Source organism: Argiope bruennichi, chromosome 5, assembly GCF_947563725.1.
Source record: "Argiope bruennichi chromosome 5, qqArgBrue1.1, whole genome shotgun sequence".
Classification (NCBI taxonomy): domain Eukaryota; kingdom Metazoa; phylum Arthropoda; class Arachnida; order Araneae; family Araneidae; genus Argiope; species Argiope bruennichi.
In genome coordinates, this window is record NC_079155.1 from 45389912 (window position 1) to 45407010 (window position 17099).

The 17099-nt window shown below is 25.7% G+C and overlaps 1 protein-coding gene across 4 annotated transcripts in view; it reads right to left on the reverse strand.

Moving 5' to 3' along the window:
* LOC129969226 (UDP-glucose:glycoprotein glucosyltransferase 1-like) overlaps positions 1-17099 on the reverse strand; it is a 51722-nt gene that overhangs the window by 13759 nt on the left and 20864 nt on the right. For all 4 annotated transcript variants that reach the window (XM_056083685.1, XM_056083687.1, XM_056083684.1 and 1 more), the window contains exons 16-31: positions 16791-16919; positions 16485-16568; positions 15082-15162; positions 14636-14759; positions 14385-14432; positions 14160-14254; positions 13401-13604; positions 12533-12664; positions 11956-12092; positions 10674-10763; positions 8291-8476; positions 6925-7114; positions 6163-6214; positions 5322-5428; positions 4719-4804; positions 932-1016 (exon numbers count right to left, since the gene is read on the reverse strand). In XM_056083685.1, coding sequence (XP_055939660.1) covers positions 932-1016; positions 4719-4804; positions 5322-5428; positions 6163-6214; positions 6925-7114; positions 8291-8476; positions 10674-10763; positions 11956-12092; positions 12533-12664; positions 13401-13604; positions 14160-14254; positions 14385-14432; positions 14636-14759; positions 15082-15162; positions 16485-16568; positions 16791-16919 — 1830 coding nt within the window. The remainder of the gene's footprint in view (positions 1-931; positions 1017-4718; positions 4805-5321; positions 5429-6162; positions 6215-6924; positions 7115-8290; positions 8477-10673; positions 10764-11955; positions 12093-12532; positions 12665-13400; positions 13605-14159; positions 14255-14384; positions 14433-14635; positions 14760-15081; positions 15163-16484; positions 16569-16790; positions 16920-17099) is intronic.

The following is a 17099-nucleotide window of genomic DNA, read 5'->3' on the forward strand; positions in this document are numbered from 1 at the left end:
ATTCAATTAAAACTTCCAATGAAATTAAAATATGGAGCAAGATGAAACAAACAATCTGGAAAACATATAAGATTGAATTTCATCTACATGCAATTAATAACTAATCATTCAATGCAATATTAAAGATTAACATTTATTTTCATGAAATGAATAAATACATAAAATAGAAATGGACAGCAGTTAATAAGGTTCATTTAAAATACCATTATCATACCCTAAAGAAGTATATACCATAATTGTATGTTTGTTATAATTACCAACAAATAAGTGAACATGCATAGTTAATCAATTTATATACATGAAATGTCAGGAAAAAATTGAGAATTTTTCCATTCAAGAACATTTTTTCATCTGTTGATATTAAGTAATTAGAATATTTCTCAATCAACCAGATGTACTTTCTTCAACAACACAACAGATTAAGGATATAGTCATAGCTTTCATGTAATGCAGAAAAAAAGAACTTTTTGCATTTATTGCAAGAAAGAAATACTATGCTAATTGTATTAAAAATAAAGAAAAAAAATAACAATAATAAAGAAATTATTGTTAATATATTAAAAAGAATTTAAAGATAAATGCACTCCCAGTTGGATATAAAAAAGAAAAAAGATCTAATAATAGATAATTATTCACAAATTATCTATTATATCATGATTAGAGTGGATATTCTGTATAAATCCTCAATGAATATCAAATCAAATTTTTTTTCTTCAAATAACAAAATACAAACAATGATTTACCTAAACATAAACACTAACTAATTTTCTGATTACATAACAAGGACGTATGTATACATCACTCAAAATTCCTGATTTTAACAATAAACATATGCTTTTGTTTTAAAACATGTAGCAAAAATTAATGAATAATCCATATATTGATTACAGTTAAACAGTTTTTTTTAAAAAAAATTAACTTGATTACATACTTTTACTTTAATAATTTGACTCCTAAAATTGCTAATCAGAACAACCACGTCTGGGGATCCTGGTGGAGTATCAGTATTCTCACTCCTAAAAAAAAGCAATAAATAAAAATGGCATACTACATTCTCATGTTTATTTTTTAAAGGAGGCCTTCTGAGTTAAACTTTGCTTCCACTTTTTTTTAAAAAATAATTTTCCAACATAACACATAAAAGAATAATTCTATAAGACAAGTCAATCAATCAGCCACCATTCTTAAAAAGAGCTACACATACGGTTATAAAAATATATATAAAATTTTAAATCTTTTGTGAAGGAAAAAAATATATGCAGTATTACGCTTTTTTTTTTTTTTTTAATTCTTAAAGGACCAAAAAAATAATGGTATAAATAGGGAGAAAGTATTTACATAGATAAAAATATTCAAGTTAAAGAAAAACACTTCAGAAATACACATTATTATAATTATTATTATTGATTACTTTATTCTTAGTAATTACTTCAAATAAATAGTTAATAAATTAATAGTAAATAAATTGCTAATATTATTCTATAATATTGTACAATATATTCTTTTAATTTGGTTATTTTTCACAGTACAGATTTGGAACTACCTAGGATGCAACAAATATTCTGCTTGGAACATTTGTTGCTTTCTCTGCTTGGAACATCTAAATAACTAAAATTATATTTAGAATATTAACAAAGATTTATTCCATGTGGAAAATAAATTAAAAAATCATACCAAGGTACATAGTCCAAAATTTATATTTGCATTCTATTGCTGATATCTTTATCTTTCAAGTTCATAATAATAATTAAAATTACTTTCAACTTCTCCATAAATAATGCAGGGATTACTCAAAACATTTTTAATTGATTATAACAACATTTTAATTTGATTCTTTTCTGCTTAGATTGCCAAGCAAAATGTAAATAGCAAAAAGCATGAAATTTCATGAATGTAAATTTAAGGATTTTATTACATTAATGACAAAAGAAAACTGAAAAGGCAAGCAAAAATAAAAAAAAATAAAAATGTTGTAAACGATAGCAAACTTTAAAGACAAGAGCATAAAAGCACAATAATACTACATCTTGAATTTTAAGAAAAATACAACTAGTAAAACTAATAATCTGTTTAATGAATACATTGTTCCCTTTATTTTATTATCTGTCTCATAAATATTAAAACTCTGCACAAGTTTACTAAAACGCTTGTAGAACTATGAACAAGGTCATAATATATTCAGCAATAAATGAAAAAAATATCTTAAAATTTTAATCAGCTACTTTTGTTGCATCTTTCTTAAGCAATTTCTAAATAACTCTACAAGTTAATGTTTCCTAAGAAATATAAAGACTAGCATTTCATAGGAAGTATCTGTATTATGGTTCAGCATATTGTTACTAATCTGTTATGCTGCTTCCCAGCACGGTTAGTTCAATCACAGGGAAGACCGTTTTACGATCATCTCTGTTCGATGCCGAATTAGTGACCCCCAAGCTTGGCGACAAACTTGGCGGCGAATTTGGTAATAAAATAGATAATACTGGAAACTTACAAAATTTTAGCGATTGAGCCAATAGGAACTGAGATATGCCTGATTGTTTCAGAACCCTCTCTGCCCACCTCCGGGGCCGGCAGAGAAGGTTCTCTGCCGCCTATAAAAGACCAGTAGCCTTAAGCCGAAATCAGTCATGTATAGACTCATCAAGGGGATAGCGAAACACAATTGGAATATTTGGATTAGTCCAGTGAAGTGCAAGTGTGAAGTAGAGCTCAAGCAATTGCTGAATTGAGCTGTGTGCCAAGTCATGGTGTTTATTGTGGAAGCAGCATCGAGTCGTGTGTGGAGTAGCCAGTCATATAGAAGTGAGTCGGCAATTGGTTGCAGCTAAAGCGAGGAGACAGTTGAGAATTGCTTCTGGAGAGACCGTGGAGTGTGGCTTTGAAGATTCCATCCTCCTGCTGAATTCTGTCTGGCTGCTTTGTGTGCTGTGGTTATTATTATTACCGATTATTAGTTGTGGACTACTGTTTGTGTCCACAATAGTGTGCTGCCTGTGTTTGTCTCGGCTGTATATTAGTCATCTTTGTATTCCTTTCTGTTTAATAAAAGTCGTTGTCCATTATTAGAGGACTGTTTTCTTCATTGACCAACAAATCAGAAAGAACTCCAGAAGTTCCATAACAATATAATAGAAATTTCAAAGTTATGCCAATTAAGTTGAAAGGACTTAAGGAATAAAGTCATAAAATTAAGTTAAAGGACTAAGTTTAAAGAAGGTATAATTTTTCCCCTTCTCCAGTTTTTTTAATTTTAATTTCAAACAATGACAGCTAATTTTCATTACAGCAAATCAGAGTATGATGTAAAATTATATAATGAATATATGCTTGATAAAATATATGAATACATACACATATACACATTTATTCAATACACTGATTGCATGATAATTTTCAATAATTCATCTCAGTAATATTGCATAATTTATTTTTAAGAATCTATTATATGTTTTTTGCCATCTATTATAAACTTATTTTACATAGTTCATTGCACTTTCTTTTTCATACACTTCATTTAATAATAACTAAAAAATCTAAGCAAATGAAGAACTTATAAATTTGTTGCAAGGCTTATGAGAAATAAATTTGAAACTTTGATCGTTGTGAAACAGAAAGCAAAGTCAATATTAACTTGATCTAAGTTATCTAATGCATAGCATAAATTTTATGAAGTCCTTCATTTTATAAAATGTAAAAAAGGATATAATGTCACAGTACATGCTGGATGACATATGAAAGTATATAAGTCCTGAGATTACGTCAGATAAGTTAATTAAATTCCAAATGGATTGTTAGCAAAGAGTGAATTATTCAATAAACAGCATTTTAAGTATCTTCATCATATTTGGCTAACAAAACCTGGGCTGGACCAGTGCCTTCCTCTGAATTCTGTTCCATCGCATTCTACTTTTGACACTTGTGCTGTGTGCCAGTTTCTTTCCTGGATAGCCAGGAAGTCTGTCTCTATTGATTCCATATGTCTCATTTTGGGTCTACCCCTTTTCCTAATTGTTAGAAGTTTATGTAAAAGAATTTTTTTTATGGAATCATCATCCATTCTAAATATATGAGCCAGCCAGTTCATCCGATTTATTTTTATGAACATTATAATATCTGGCTCTCTATAGATTTTATATAACTCAAAGTTATATCGTCTTCTCTAAACATTGTTGATTTCTATCCCACCAAGAATGGCTTGCAGAATTTTTCTTTTAAAAATGGCTATTTTACTTTCTCTAGCTTTGGTCAGGTCCAGAACTCTGAACCATAGGTAAGTATTGGTCTAATTAAGGTTTTATATAGTAAAATTTTTTTATTTCTTGATAGCAGTGAGGATTTAAAAAAATCATTTTAATTCGTAAAAGGCTTTATTTGCATTCATTAGACGACCTTGAAACTTATTGATTGCATTTTAAGTATAGTATATATTATACAAGAAATAGAAATACAAGAAAAATCTATATTTTAAACGAAGCATTTAGAAAATCAAAATAACATTAAAAATTAATAAATGAAATTGCAAAAAAATGGCAATATTTATAAAATAAGTGACAAAATATAAATGTAAATCTTTGGAATACTTTAAAGTTGAAATCTTCAAAACAATCAAATTATTTTAATTTGCAGCGCTATCTTGAACTCAATGAAAAATTAATGACCGAAATAATAAGATTTCTTAGCTCTTAGAACAAATATAATAATAAAATATATCAAACCCTGTAATTTCATAAATTTCAGATGATCTGCCTTCTCTCAAATTCAAATGCCAAGCTCCAGGATTTGCTTTTAATTGGAAATAACCCTGTTGAATTACACTGAATATTGTTATACAAATATAAAATTATACACATTCATAACAGATTGATTCAATTTATAAAAAAACATATTACTCAGTTAAAAAAAAGTTACATTTCTGCATTACATTACATTAAAATATATTTTAAACAAAAAAAAAATTGTAATAGCTACCAATAGTGTTTTTTATCTTAAACATAACACACATTTAAAACTATATTTTCCCACATTTTTATATATACCAGTCAATTAACAAATTAAAGAATACTTAACATTAAATGCAAATAATCAAAGAACTTTTCGCAACAGCATAAATCGCTATATAAATTTAAAACAAAAGGAGGGATTCAAAATTATTGAGAAAACAAATAGTAAATAAAGCTAATACTTTTCTCAATATCCTGGAATTTTCCACTCACCATTTATAAATAAAGATATAAAATATAAAACATTTAAAATAACTGGGTTTCCTATATAATGAGATGACAAAAGACAACGGACAGATAATAAAATTAAAAACAAACCAGATTAGCCATAACAATGGTATCAACGAGATCTGGCTTTTTATTTGTTCCAAGAATGAATTGTAAACCTCTAGGAGGGTTTCCTGATGATTGTTCATAACAATGACCTGCAAAATAATTGAATATAAATTGTTTATTTATTCATTTTTTTTAAATTAATTTATTTATTTTTTGATAATTTTAACATAGCCAGATTTCATTACTGAAGGAAAGCATTTTAATAGAACACTATGTGAAAAGGTTTATAAAGTTAAATGAGTGAGCTTGTCATACAATAACTATTTTCAAAGTACACATTTTCTAAAAATGCCAGTGTGTTTTAAAATAGCTATTTTTTTTTAGAAGTGCATGCATTAAAAAGAATACCAGAAAGTAAGAATATTTAAATTATTTTTCCTTTTAAATTTCATTAATTTGCTTTTGGGAAGCCTTATTTTAGAAATATAAGTTAAAGATTTTTATTCTTCAAAACAAATATTTAACCTTGATATTATGAGAAGAGTATTAAATTGTATTTTTTGGTTGGCTGAACTTAAAACTTGCTATTTTGAGAATATCTAAAGAATGCATGCAAGGGTAACATAATATGCTAGTATTACTAAACATTAACTTAGCATTGGAAACTAAAGAATAAAATCAGAACCCCCCCTTTTTTTTTCAAAAGAAAGAGACATGTTGAAAACAAAGAATTTTAAAACAAATCCTGCCCCCCCCCCTTTTTTTACGTAATTGTTCAAACAAAGGCATACATATCAATAACTTTAAATGACAAACAAGCTATAATGGATCCTTATACTTATCAGAATTCAAATTTTTATATCAAAAGAAAGAAAGAAATTACCTTCAATAAGCAAATGTTCCAGTTCAAAATCGGCATGGACATTGCTTTCCACCTAAGTAACATAAAGTCTGGTTTACGTACTGGCTCATTTTTACTTAAACAAAAACTAAATTTTGAGCAAATAAAAATTAATATGAAATAAAACAATGATACGAATATAAAAGTGGAATATTCTTCAACATAAAATAAACATTCAGAACCACACAACAACTTTTTTTAAAAATCAAGGTGACATGAAATTAAAATTGGTTACAAGAAAGAAAATAAGACTACATTCCAAAAAGGTGAAATGAAACAATTTAATTTTTAGCAATTGATGAAAAATTAATGCTAGTAATGCATGCAATTTGAAAGAATTTACTTTTAGTAATGAATGTATTTATAATTTATTAATAGCAGTAATATATAACTATATGAGGAGTGAGCAGGATGAGCTGGAAATCATATAGTCATCCCAGAAGAATCACAATGTGATTCTTGGGGGTTGGTGAACATGGCTAGCAGGAGGTGTAATGCCCTTATTAAAAATCAATTTTTAAAAGTAATTCAATGATATGAATCAACTAAAACATTATCATATTTTGATATTCTGGTTTAGAAATTTGAATATCATTTAAATTTTTATTTTCATAATAATAAATTACTGGCAGTTTCTTCAATGGACAACCTTCCACTTTAAGTAATTATTCTTCAGGAAAAATTTTCTAAGCAAACAATGAAAAATTTTTTAATCATGTAATTTTCTAACTATATAGTACTTACCTGTTCTAAATGAATGTTATCTAAATCATATGGCGATTTTACGACTTCCACAAGCCAATTTTCTGGAGTAACCATACCTAGAGTAAACAGTGGTGAAGTAGGTAGACTGGAAAACTTTGCAAATGGAGCAATTCCAAAGTTTCCATTAGATCCAAATATGGGCTCTTCACTAAGCACAAATCGGGAGAAACTGTAACAGAAAGAAAAAGATTGAGTTCATATTTTCAATTTCTTTTTTGAGTTAATTTGAAAATACAGAATAAGTTTTGTTAAGCAAATGGGGGTGGGGGGGAGAGAAATATAGAGAGAATCAAGAATGGCAGTTTAGTTTAGTTATATTAAAGTCCAGTTTTAAAGCAACACTAGGGCTATTTTGGGACGACATCATAATTTTGAACAATGTCAGATGACGAGAGCGATACCTGAGCTGGCACTTTTATTCATTCATTAATATCATTAAAATTTAAATATTCTAAGTTAGATTTGTGAAATAAGAATTCCTTCTGCAGAGTATCAATATCAACATTCAGAATATCAAATCAATAAGAGCCTAGTATATTGATTCTTTCTTTCTTACCTTCTGTAAATATGCTTTCTCCATAAACAAGAGTTTCAAAGCTAATTGGATTTCATTTCCATTTGCTTTCAATTCATTATTGCTCTATAAAACGTCACCTTACTAAGCAAATGGTTCATGTTTAGCCAGCTTTTAAATTTTTATTAGCCTTTTAGGAAATTTTTAACAGACTGCAACACCTGTTGATCATAGTTAAATACTGATTATTTTCAATTAGGATTTAATCAAGCTGATTAAGTAAATAGCCTTGACTACTTAATTGGACAAAACCATTAATTAATGAAATCAATCAATTTCAAAGCAAGGAAAGGAAACAAACATTGAAAACATTTTTAAAATTATTTTTAAATATGGCAATATTTATGAAAAAAAAAATTCGTGCTAATTAAAAATCCATAGTTTTCTAAAAAATTAGTAGAAAGATTACAGTAAATTTTATACTTTAATTATATTATTAATAACTTCTTCCCCTTGCATATTTTTTATTCAATATTTTAATAATTTCATACAGAAATTTAGTAAGATAAAAAAAATAGATTTGACAAGATAGATTTTAAAAAATAGATTTAGTAAGATTAGATTAAAAAAATAGATTTGCAAAGTTCAGAGGCTTGTCTATATTTTAGGCTAGCAAAATGAAACTGAAAAAAAAAAAATCTATTTACAAATTTTACTAAAACAAAACAAAGATTTTAAATACTAAAAAAACATTAGGGATATGACAAAATTCTAAGCAAAAAGTTTTAATTTACACGTCATTCATACAGCATAAGAAGTCATGGTGCTTACCTTTTCAGTGGCATTGCTGAATGCTTATCTACACAATTGAAAAATATAGTAAAATGAGCATTTATAACTCGTTGTAACACCCCAAGTATAGAAGCTAATTTTCCAGCACCTTTTGACACAGGGTCAAGAATGGCAACTATTTCATGAGCAGGTTCCTCTATATCAGCAGCTGGAATTTTAATAGCACTAAAAAGAAAAGTAAATACATGCATTATATCTATAGAAGAAAAAGAAAGAAAAATACATTTAATCACTTCAAAAATTTCAAATATTAAAAGTGCACCTGCATGTTATATTTCCTTCAATCACGAACATTTATATGCAATTAAATTGATGCTTTACTTTTATTTTAAACTAGTCGCTTCAGATAACCATCTAATACATCAGGAATATTGGTTGTTTTCAGATGTTTGAAAATAACCAATAATGAATGTTTGTTTTCAATATAAATCAATTTGATGCAACTTCATGTCTATGATTCTGTCAAATTGTGCTACTTTAATTGTCTTACTTAGGTTCTGTTATTGTGTAAATGAAGTTTTCTACAGAATACCAATCCTAAGGTATCAGAGCACTATTAAGAATGTTAAAAGAAGTTCATTTATCTTCCAAATTTCACTATCTTTATCTGCCACTATCATCACTATATTATGATTTCACTTTGTTATTTGTCTTGTAAGATACACAGACCTTAAACAATCTTTCTTTAGCTTTTGAAGTAGCAGAAAATCATACAATAAATTTTTTTTTATGATTAAGTAAAGTAAATGGTTTGAATTTCAGGGCAATTTTGCCACAATTCAGCAAAACTTTTTATGTTTATTGAATTGACATCATTAGAAAGACAAATTGTTGTGTTTTAAAATAAAGCAAATTTCATTTATGTGCAGTAATATTTTCAGATGTTATCACGGAAAATGCCAAAAATTCAGCTTAATTTTTAATTAATTAAAACTCCAACTGAAATTTTTTTAAAAAAATTTGCTCCAATGTACACATTTTCATTCTCCAAGACATACATGTTCCAGTTTTGATAGCAGTAGATCAAACAATCTGGCCTGCAGAGCACCAACACACATTCATCTTTATTATTAGTAGAGACAAATGATTAAGTGCTGCATGATTACATTGTAAAATTTTTTCACCTCCTCATCTTTTATTTGAGACTATAAGCCTTTGACAATTTATAACTTAGTTAAAAGCTTCAATGAATGAATGATGTTGATTATGAAGCTGCAATGACTGATAAGGACAAACATATTATTCCAGAAATTAATCCCATCTTTTACAATCGTAAATTCGAACTCTTTTTTTCAGGATTCAAATTAAGTTACTTTAACTCAAAAAAAAAAAAAATAAACCAAAATTTCATCAAGTGAAAAAATTTTAAATTAATAAAATTTTTATTAAGCTATTATTTTGTATTTATTTTATTTCAGGAAAATCTGTTAGAAAATCAAAGATTAAATATCAATGTTGCAATACTAGAAGAAGAAAAAAAAAAAAAAATATTGGCCCTGATTTTTATTTACTTATTCATTTATTTTAGGGACAGGATAAGAATTAAAAAATTTTGTGATAAGACATTGTTTATTGTAGAATTGAATTATATTTTCATTAGACATTTTAAAATAAATATTAATAGAAAATATTCATTCATGAAAATAGTATTATATTTCTATGCTTTTTTTTCTCTCTTTTTTTCAACAAGAAATGTAAAACTTTTAAATGAAGTATACTTTACAAAGGTAAATTAATTGTTACAAATTTAATTGTTTTGGTAATAAAATAAAATTCAAGTTTTAAATTTATGATGGTTATTAAATATTATATTGGTATGGGAGTTGAGGGAAAGCAAATATAAAGATTGGGAGCTGCCATATAAGTAAGAGGCTCTCAGCTCTCTCTGGTAGCATTATAATATTATTGTGGTTGGTTAACAGTCTAATAGTTGACATAACAGGCTGGATAACAGCTTTATAAAACTTTTGGGGGAGATCTTCAACCATGAAATGTAAGCAAAATAATCTATTTTATTAAGTTGTAAGCGTTCATCTTATTATCAACAATGATCTGTTTATAAATTTTTTTCCCATATGTAATAATGTAGAACAGGCGTATCTTTATGTTGACATATGAATATTAATTTAAATTCAGAAAAAAAATGTATTAATACATAATCTATTTCAATTATTATACAAGAAAATTATAAATGAAAATAGATATGAAATGTATTATTATTTTGTGTGTGTGCAAAACTCTTTATAATGAAATCACTACATTTCTTTTCACTTATTCATCATAAATCAAGATACATATGTTGATAATGCTAAAAAAATATTGAAAAATGAGTGCATCAATTATGAACATAAAAAGTAAGTACCTGTGTTTGTCACTGTAGAATTTTATTTCATGTCTGACTTTTAATTGAGGTTGTGACAATAAAACTGAAGCCACTTTCATCACCTTTTCACTGCAAAACAAGAATAGGATTAAAACCACATACAAAATACAAAGATTTACAGAAATATCAAAAGAAATATAGAAATCTACAGTACAAGCAAAGCTTTTTCCTTTGAAAAAAAATTGAAAAATTTGTTAAATTGTTGTTATTTGTTGAATAATTTGTTATTGAAATATTTTTTGAACAGATTAAAATCATTTTTTTATTGCTATGATGCTATAGAAATCCTAACTACTGAAAAAAAAAATTCTTTAAATTTTGCTTACTAGTTTTTCAAAAAAAAAAAAAAAAAAGTTTTAAGAAAGATTTTGAAATAATGAATTAAATATTTAATTTCTTATTCATTAAAAATTATTTTTCCATTATGTGAGTAGTGTTCATGAACTTCTGAAAATCAGCCTTTAAGATTAAACAATCGTACAAAAAAAAAAAAAAAAAAAAAAAAAAAAGCACATAAATAATTTGTATTCTATAGAAGTTGAAATCAGATGGTGAATTTGTATGATGATATTGAACATTAAAATAGCTCCTGTCTCAGTTGGTAAAACAACCAGAGCTGACTATATAGATCTGAAGTTTCATTCCCAGAAGGATATTTTATTTATTTTTAAGAAGAACCTTCAACAGTCTACATAGCAAATACATTTAAATCCATACTATTTAGTAGATTTTCTGCATATTTTAAGCAGAAATGTGATGAATCATAAGGAAAGTCTTGCGATCAGTTTCTTTACGATTAATTAAATAGGTTTTCTTAAAATTAATTTTCAAAGCATTAAATTTGTCAAGACATACTTTGAATTAGTTTTACTGTTTTCAACAAAGAACTTACCTTCTACTTTCAGCCTGGAGATGCATATTTTTTAATATGGAGCTTTATTTTCATCTTTTTTAATATACAGCCTTTTGCTATATGATTTTCTGATTATAAATATTACTTGGATTTTTCTTGCATATATTACTTTCTAATTTTATAAATTCTTTGTTTATTCTGAAAAGGACATTACTAAGAGAGCGTCAATTTATGTTTTTAAAAATTTATGCACAGCTGTTTGGATGAATTATTTAACTAAAACTCAAGCATTTCTGAGTATATAAGCTAGTTATATATATACACACCAAAGCTTATTTTGAGAACAGATTTTAGAAAAAAAGAAAGTACAAATCTTTAAAAAAACAAATGAAAAATACTAAGCTCTACCTATCCATCTCTGATGGTTCAAGGCCACTTTTTAATTCAGAAACTAATTTATCGGCATACAAACTTTTAGAATACACTTCTAAAAGATGAAAGTCTTCTTGAGTGAATTCTTCATTTTCATCAAAAGGTCCTACAACCTAAAAAACATGAAAGTAAATAAAATAATTTCTTTGAAAGATTATCTCTCTCTATTTCTTTTAAGAAACCTTTCTAACCATTCATTCTTTAATTAGCAATCTTGTTTTCCCACTTTAACACACATAAGAATGCATTTATAAGTTGAAATAATTAATCTTAATTACTTGTGAAGTTAATTAGAGAGAAAATTGTTGAAACTAAGAAACTATGTAATTTGAGAGCAAATATATATCACTTACATTTATATATACAATTAAATGAAGTAATCAGATAGTTTATAAAAATGAATACTGATAAGATAATTAATAATCAGTTTAACATTAGAAATATCAATAGAATAATCAGTTTAACATTAAAAAAAAGGAAAATAAATTCATTAAAACACCTCCCCCCCCCCATTATTAAAGTTTAAAAACAGTGAATGAATCAAGATACTTACCCTACCATTAATGACAACAGCTCTTTGGCCGGGAGAAATCTTCAGAATCTTTTTGCTGAAAACTTTATGATGTTTCAGAGATTTATCATCAAAATCATTCAACTTTTTCATAAATACATCAGTGTCCATATTCTATGAAAGATATAATTAAGTTTCCATTCTTATGAGAAACAGAAAATAAAATAAAATGGAAATGCTAAGAGTATTTAAATGAAATATTCATGAACATAAAGAATAGAATGCCGAAAACAATTTTTAAAAAATAATATGTTTATTTTAAATAAGTTTTTTTCAAAACACCATCTATCTCAATTGTTATAAATTTCTGAATTTTCCAGCTTTTACAACTGTTTTATTCATTTGTTTGTGATAATGATAACAATCTCTTTATTTTTAACTTAAAGTTCCTCAATAGTTAAACTATTTTTTCTTTATCTACTCTTACAATATGATATATATATATAATTTCAGTCAGCAGGAACACATAATGAATAAGAAAACAGTTATAAGCTTATGAAGTGAAAGGAGAACTTCATGCTGTGTTCTGGTGAGAAAATGAGTGAAGTAAGAAAACAACAATTAGATAAAAAGAAAGTCAAGGAAGAGAAGACAAAAAGACAAAATATTTTCATTTCTAAAAAAACAATAATAATTTTAAACTTATTAATTGTAAGAAAATATTATTCCAATTGAAATACATTTTTAACTGAATATCTTCAAAGTTTCTCTACCTTGATTTTTTTCTTTCCAATCTCAAAAATATAACAGAAAGCTAAAATTTTAATTATTTATTTGTCTGTTTCTTAACAAAAAATTGCAATAAAAATAATAAATAAAAATGTTGTAAAAGAAATAGAATATCACTTACTGATACTGCAAAATCCATAAGCGACTTTTCATTGTTGATTATCTGTTTAGCGTTGGCTGGCTTCAATATTTTTGTTATAAATAATTTAGAAGTATGTCGATCCAAAGTATCTAAGGCAACTTGAATAGCTTTTCTGAAAATGCCTGTTCCTTTATTAGAAATTGGGTTATGGATTATTCCTAGGCGAGAATGAGCGCTTGATTTCTATTGAAAAAAAAAAAAATTCATTTAGAAAAATGAAAATTATTATTATTGAAGCAAAATTTCATTTATTACTTCCATTAAAAATATAAAATGGATTTGATTAATGCTTACTACTAGAGAGAATGTTAAAATTCCTTAATTTTACATTAAATAATTTCCTATACAACTTTGAACAATCCTTAATTCATGTATTGATATAGTTTACAATTTTAAATTCATTTCAAAGCAAGAATATAGCAATTTATTAATGACCAAGGAAAATATTTTATATTCCTTGAAATCAAAAGTTACAATATTTGATGTCTTCACTATATATTGATTCCTTATTTATAATTTTTTTTTTTTTTTTTTTTTTTAGTATTTTTTGTAACAAAAATTTGATTTTTATTATTAAAAGCATTACATTTTAATAAGTGCAATGAACATTATTCCATTATCATTAAATTAATGGATTAAGAATAAGTTATTATATTTTTATGATGTAAAGATATTTAAACATGAAAAAAGTTTGCCTGTCATATTTTAAACAAATTTCGAGATTAATATAAAACTTACTAGATGAGCAAATGCAGAGGCTAATAAAGCTCGGCCCTCATAAGTTTCAACATCTGTAGCAACCCAAATAGTCAAGCTACGGAATTCTTCATCATCTATGATATGAATAAATTAAAAACAAATTAAAAAATTATAGCATACAACTCTCATTTCTAACAACAAAGTAATTAATTACAGGTAAATATAATTTTAAATAATTAAAAGTTAAAATTAAGTTTGTCTTACCTCGTTTAGCAAAATACTTCAAATTTGTCACAATGGATTTCATTTCAGCTGAAAGAAATACAATAAACAAAGTTCAATTATAGCAATCTACAACCAAAAGAGAAAACTAATTCAAATATCAGTAATTTTTTCTTAATTTATAAATTTTATAATTAATTAATAATTATCTGATAAGTCACATCAAAATATAAAACAATAAACATGCAATAATTCAATAAATGCAAGTTTAAAATAAAATATTTTTAAATCACCATTATCTGATAGAAAATCCAAATAAGAAGAATCAGAACTTAGGACTCTTTGATTAAGACGAGGCATAACATTTTTCTGATCCATTATGTAATCCAATACATTGTGGGAATCAGTAAGTTCTCCCTATGGAATATATTATAAATGAAAACCAAAAACAACTAAATCAAAATTAGAGCTTCCTTAGTATACAAGATGTAATAAAGTCAAATAAAAAAAATTAACAGCAAATTGAATAGGGCATTTCTTTCAATCGTTAGCAATTATATTTAATAAATTTAAGATAAAGGAGTGATTTTAAGATATTAAAAATTAATTTGATGCAAATCAGAGAATGATCACTAAATTTAACTGTTTAATTTTACAGATATATTTATGAGCTTCAATAAATACTTTGAGTAAAATTAAGATATACAGTCAAATTTAAAGCAAAATCATATGTGCATACTTTATAGACACTTTTCTGTAAAAATGGTGTTTGTCTCATTATTTCAGTCAATATGGCTTCTTCGAACATATCTGCAGTCAACTGTTGATAAAAAAAAAAGAATTAGATTTATGACATATACAGACAATATTCGAGATAAACATATTTAGAAAATGTGGATTATACATATTCATATCATGATTTGAGAATTGAAAGATTTGCTACATTTATTATATTACGTAAATTGCATAATAATAATGTTGAAATTCAGAAAAATTAAATAATCAATGATAATTATCCAAATTAAAGAGGATCAAAGATAATATAGATATTAAAACAAAACAGAATAATTAAAAAATTAATTTAGTGAGAAATTTTTTCAATTCAGATTCTCAAATCAGCAAAATTATAAACTCTGAAAGTATTCTAATGAAATCTTTTTTTTTTTCTTTTTTTTTTTTTTCCTGCATTTAGTAACCAACTAATATCCAATATATTGTCTTTACTAAATACAAGTATTTTTTTTTTATTATATTCATTTTTTAATCATATCACTGCTTTATTATCCATCTGCATTTTAATCATATAATTTTCAATGAGAAAATGGGTTAAATTAAAAATATCAAACTCAATCCATTTTCAGCTTGCTGTGATATTAATACATCAATATTATTAATTTATTTATACTTTATATATATATATATAATATACTACAATTTTAAGATAATAGTAAGTGCCAGACTGACATTCAGTTACATTAAATAAATATATCTGAAAGTAACAATAAAAACCTTGAAAATAACATGCAAGATGTTATTTAAATAATAATAATTCAGAAATTTTTCATTAACATAAGGGAATCTCACAGTAAAGAAACAACAGCCCAGCATACTAAATAATTAATTAAAAATATGTAATAAAAAGGCATTGTTCTGATTTATTATAGTCTGCCATTTTAAATAAACTGAAAGAACATTATTATACTTTCCTATTTTTGGCTCTATGAAATTTAATTTTATATCAAATTAAGCATTAAAAAAATATCTTTCATAAACATTACTACTTAAGAATTTTGTAAATGGAAAATTATTATATATTAACAATATCATAAAAATGTTACCCACTTCTACAGAATAAGAACTAAAAATTAAATAACAATCAATTTGTAGGATATAATATAAGTAAACTGATATTTTCCACATAAATAAAAAATAAAATTGAAAGTAGTAGATTTGATTATCATTTGGATTATCAAATAGAAAATTTTATTAAACAATTGATAACAATGTTTCGAATAGTAATTTTAGAGATATTAGTATTTTAGTTCAATCCTCTATGCAGGTACAATACATAAATTTATATATATATATATATATATATTAAAAATAATTATTTATGAATTCTTTATAACATCACTCACTCACCTGTTTCTGTTTCAGCATGACACCATTGAGCAAAACTTGTGGAGGCTTACCAAGTCCAGTTTTATTAATAAATTCCCATGCTGTCTTCAAGCAAAAGGAAACAAAAGATAAACATTAAACACATGATAAAATATATTAAGATCTCAAAAGGAACATTAATACAAAGCAATATAAATGTTCATTTTAATTCCAAATACTGTCCAAACTATCTAACATTCTACAATTTAAAAAAAATTGATAAAAACCAAAGGAATGAAACAATGTGTATAACTCTTTTATAATATTACATCAAAATTAAAAAATCACCTTTCTTCCTGTATCATAATCAGATTCTGGCCCAAACACTAATTCTAAATCTTCAGATGTGTACATAGATTTGAAGTGAGCAACAACACTCTCAGGAGATACATCTCTTTCTTCTGTATTTGCATATACCTAAAAATATTTTTAGAAATTAAAATGCAGTATGTCCAAGCAATACATATTTCATATTGCACTAAATAAAATATTTTTAATAAAACCAGGAAATATATTTACATAAACATGCATGTGAAATAAATATAAAAATATATAATCTATACTCCTAAAATCCAAACATCTTTCCATAAATAAACA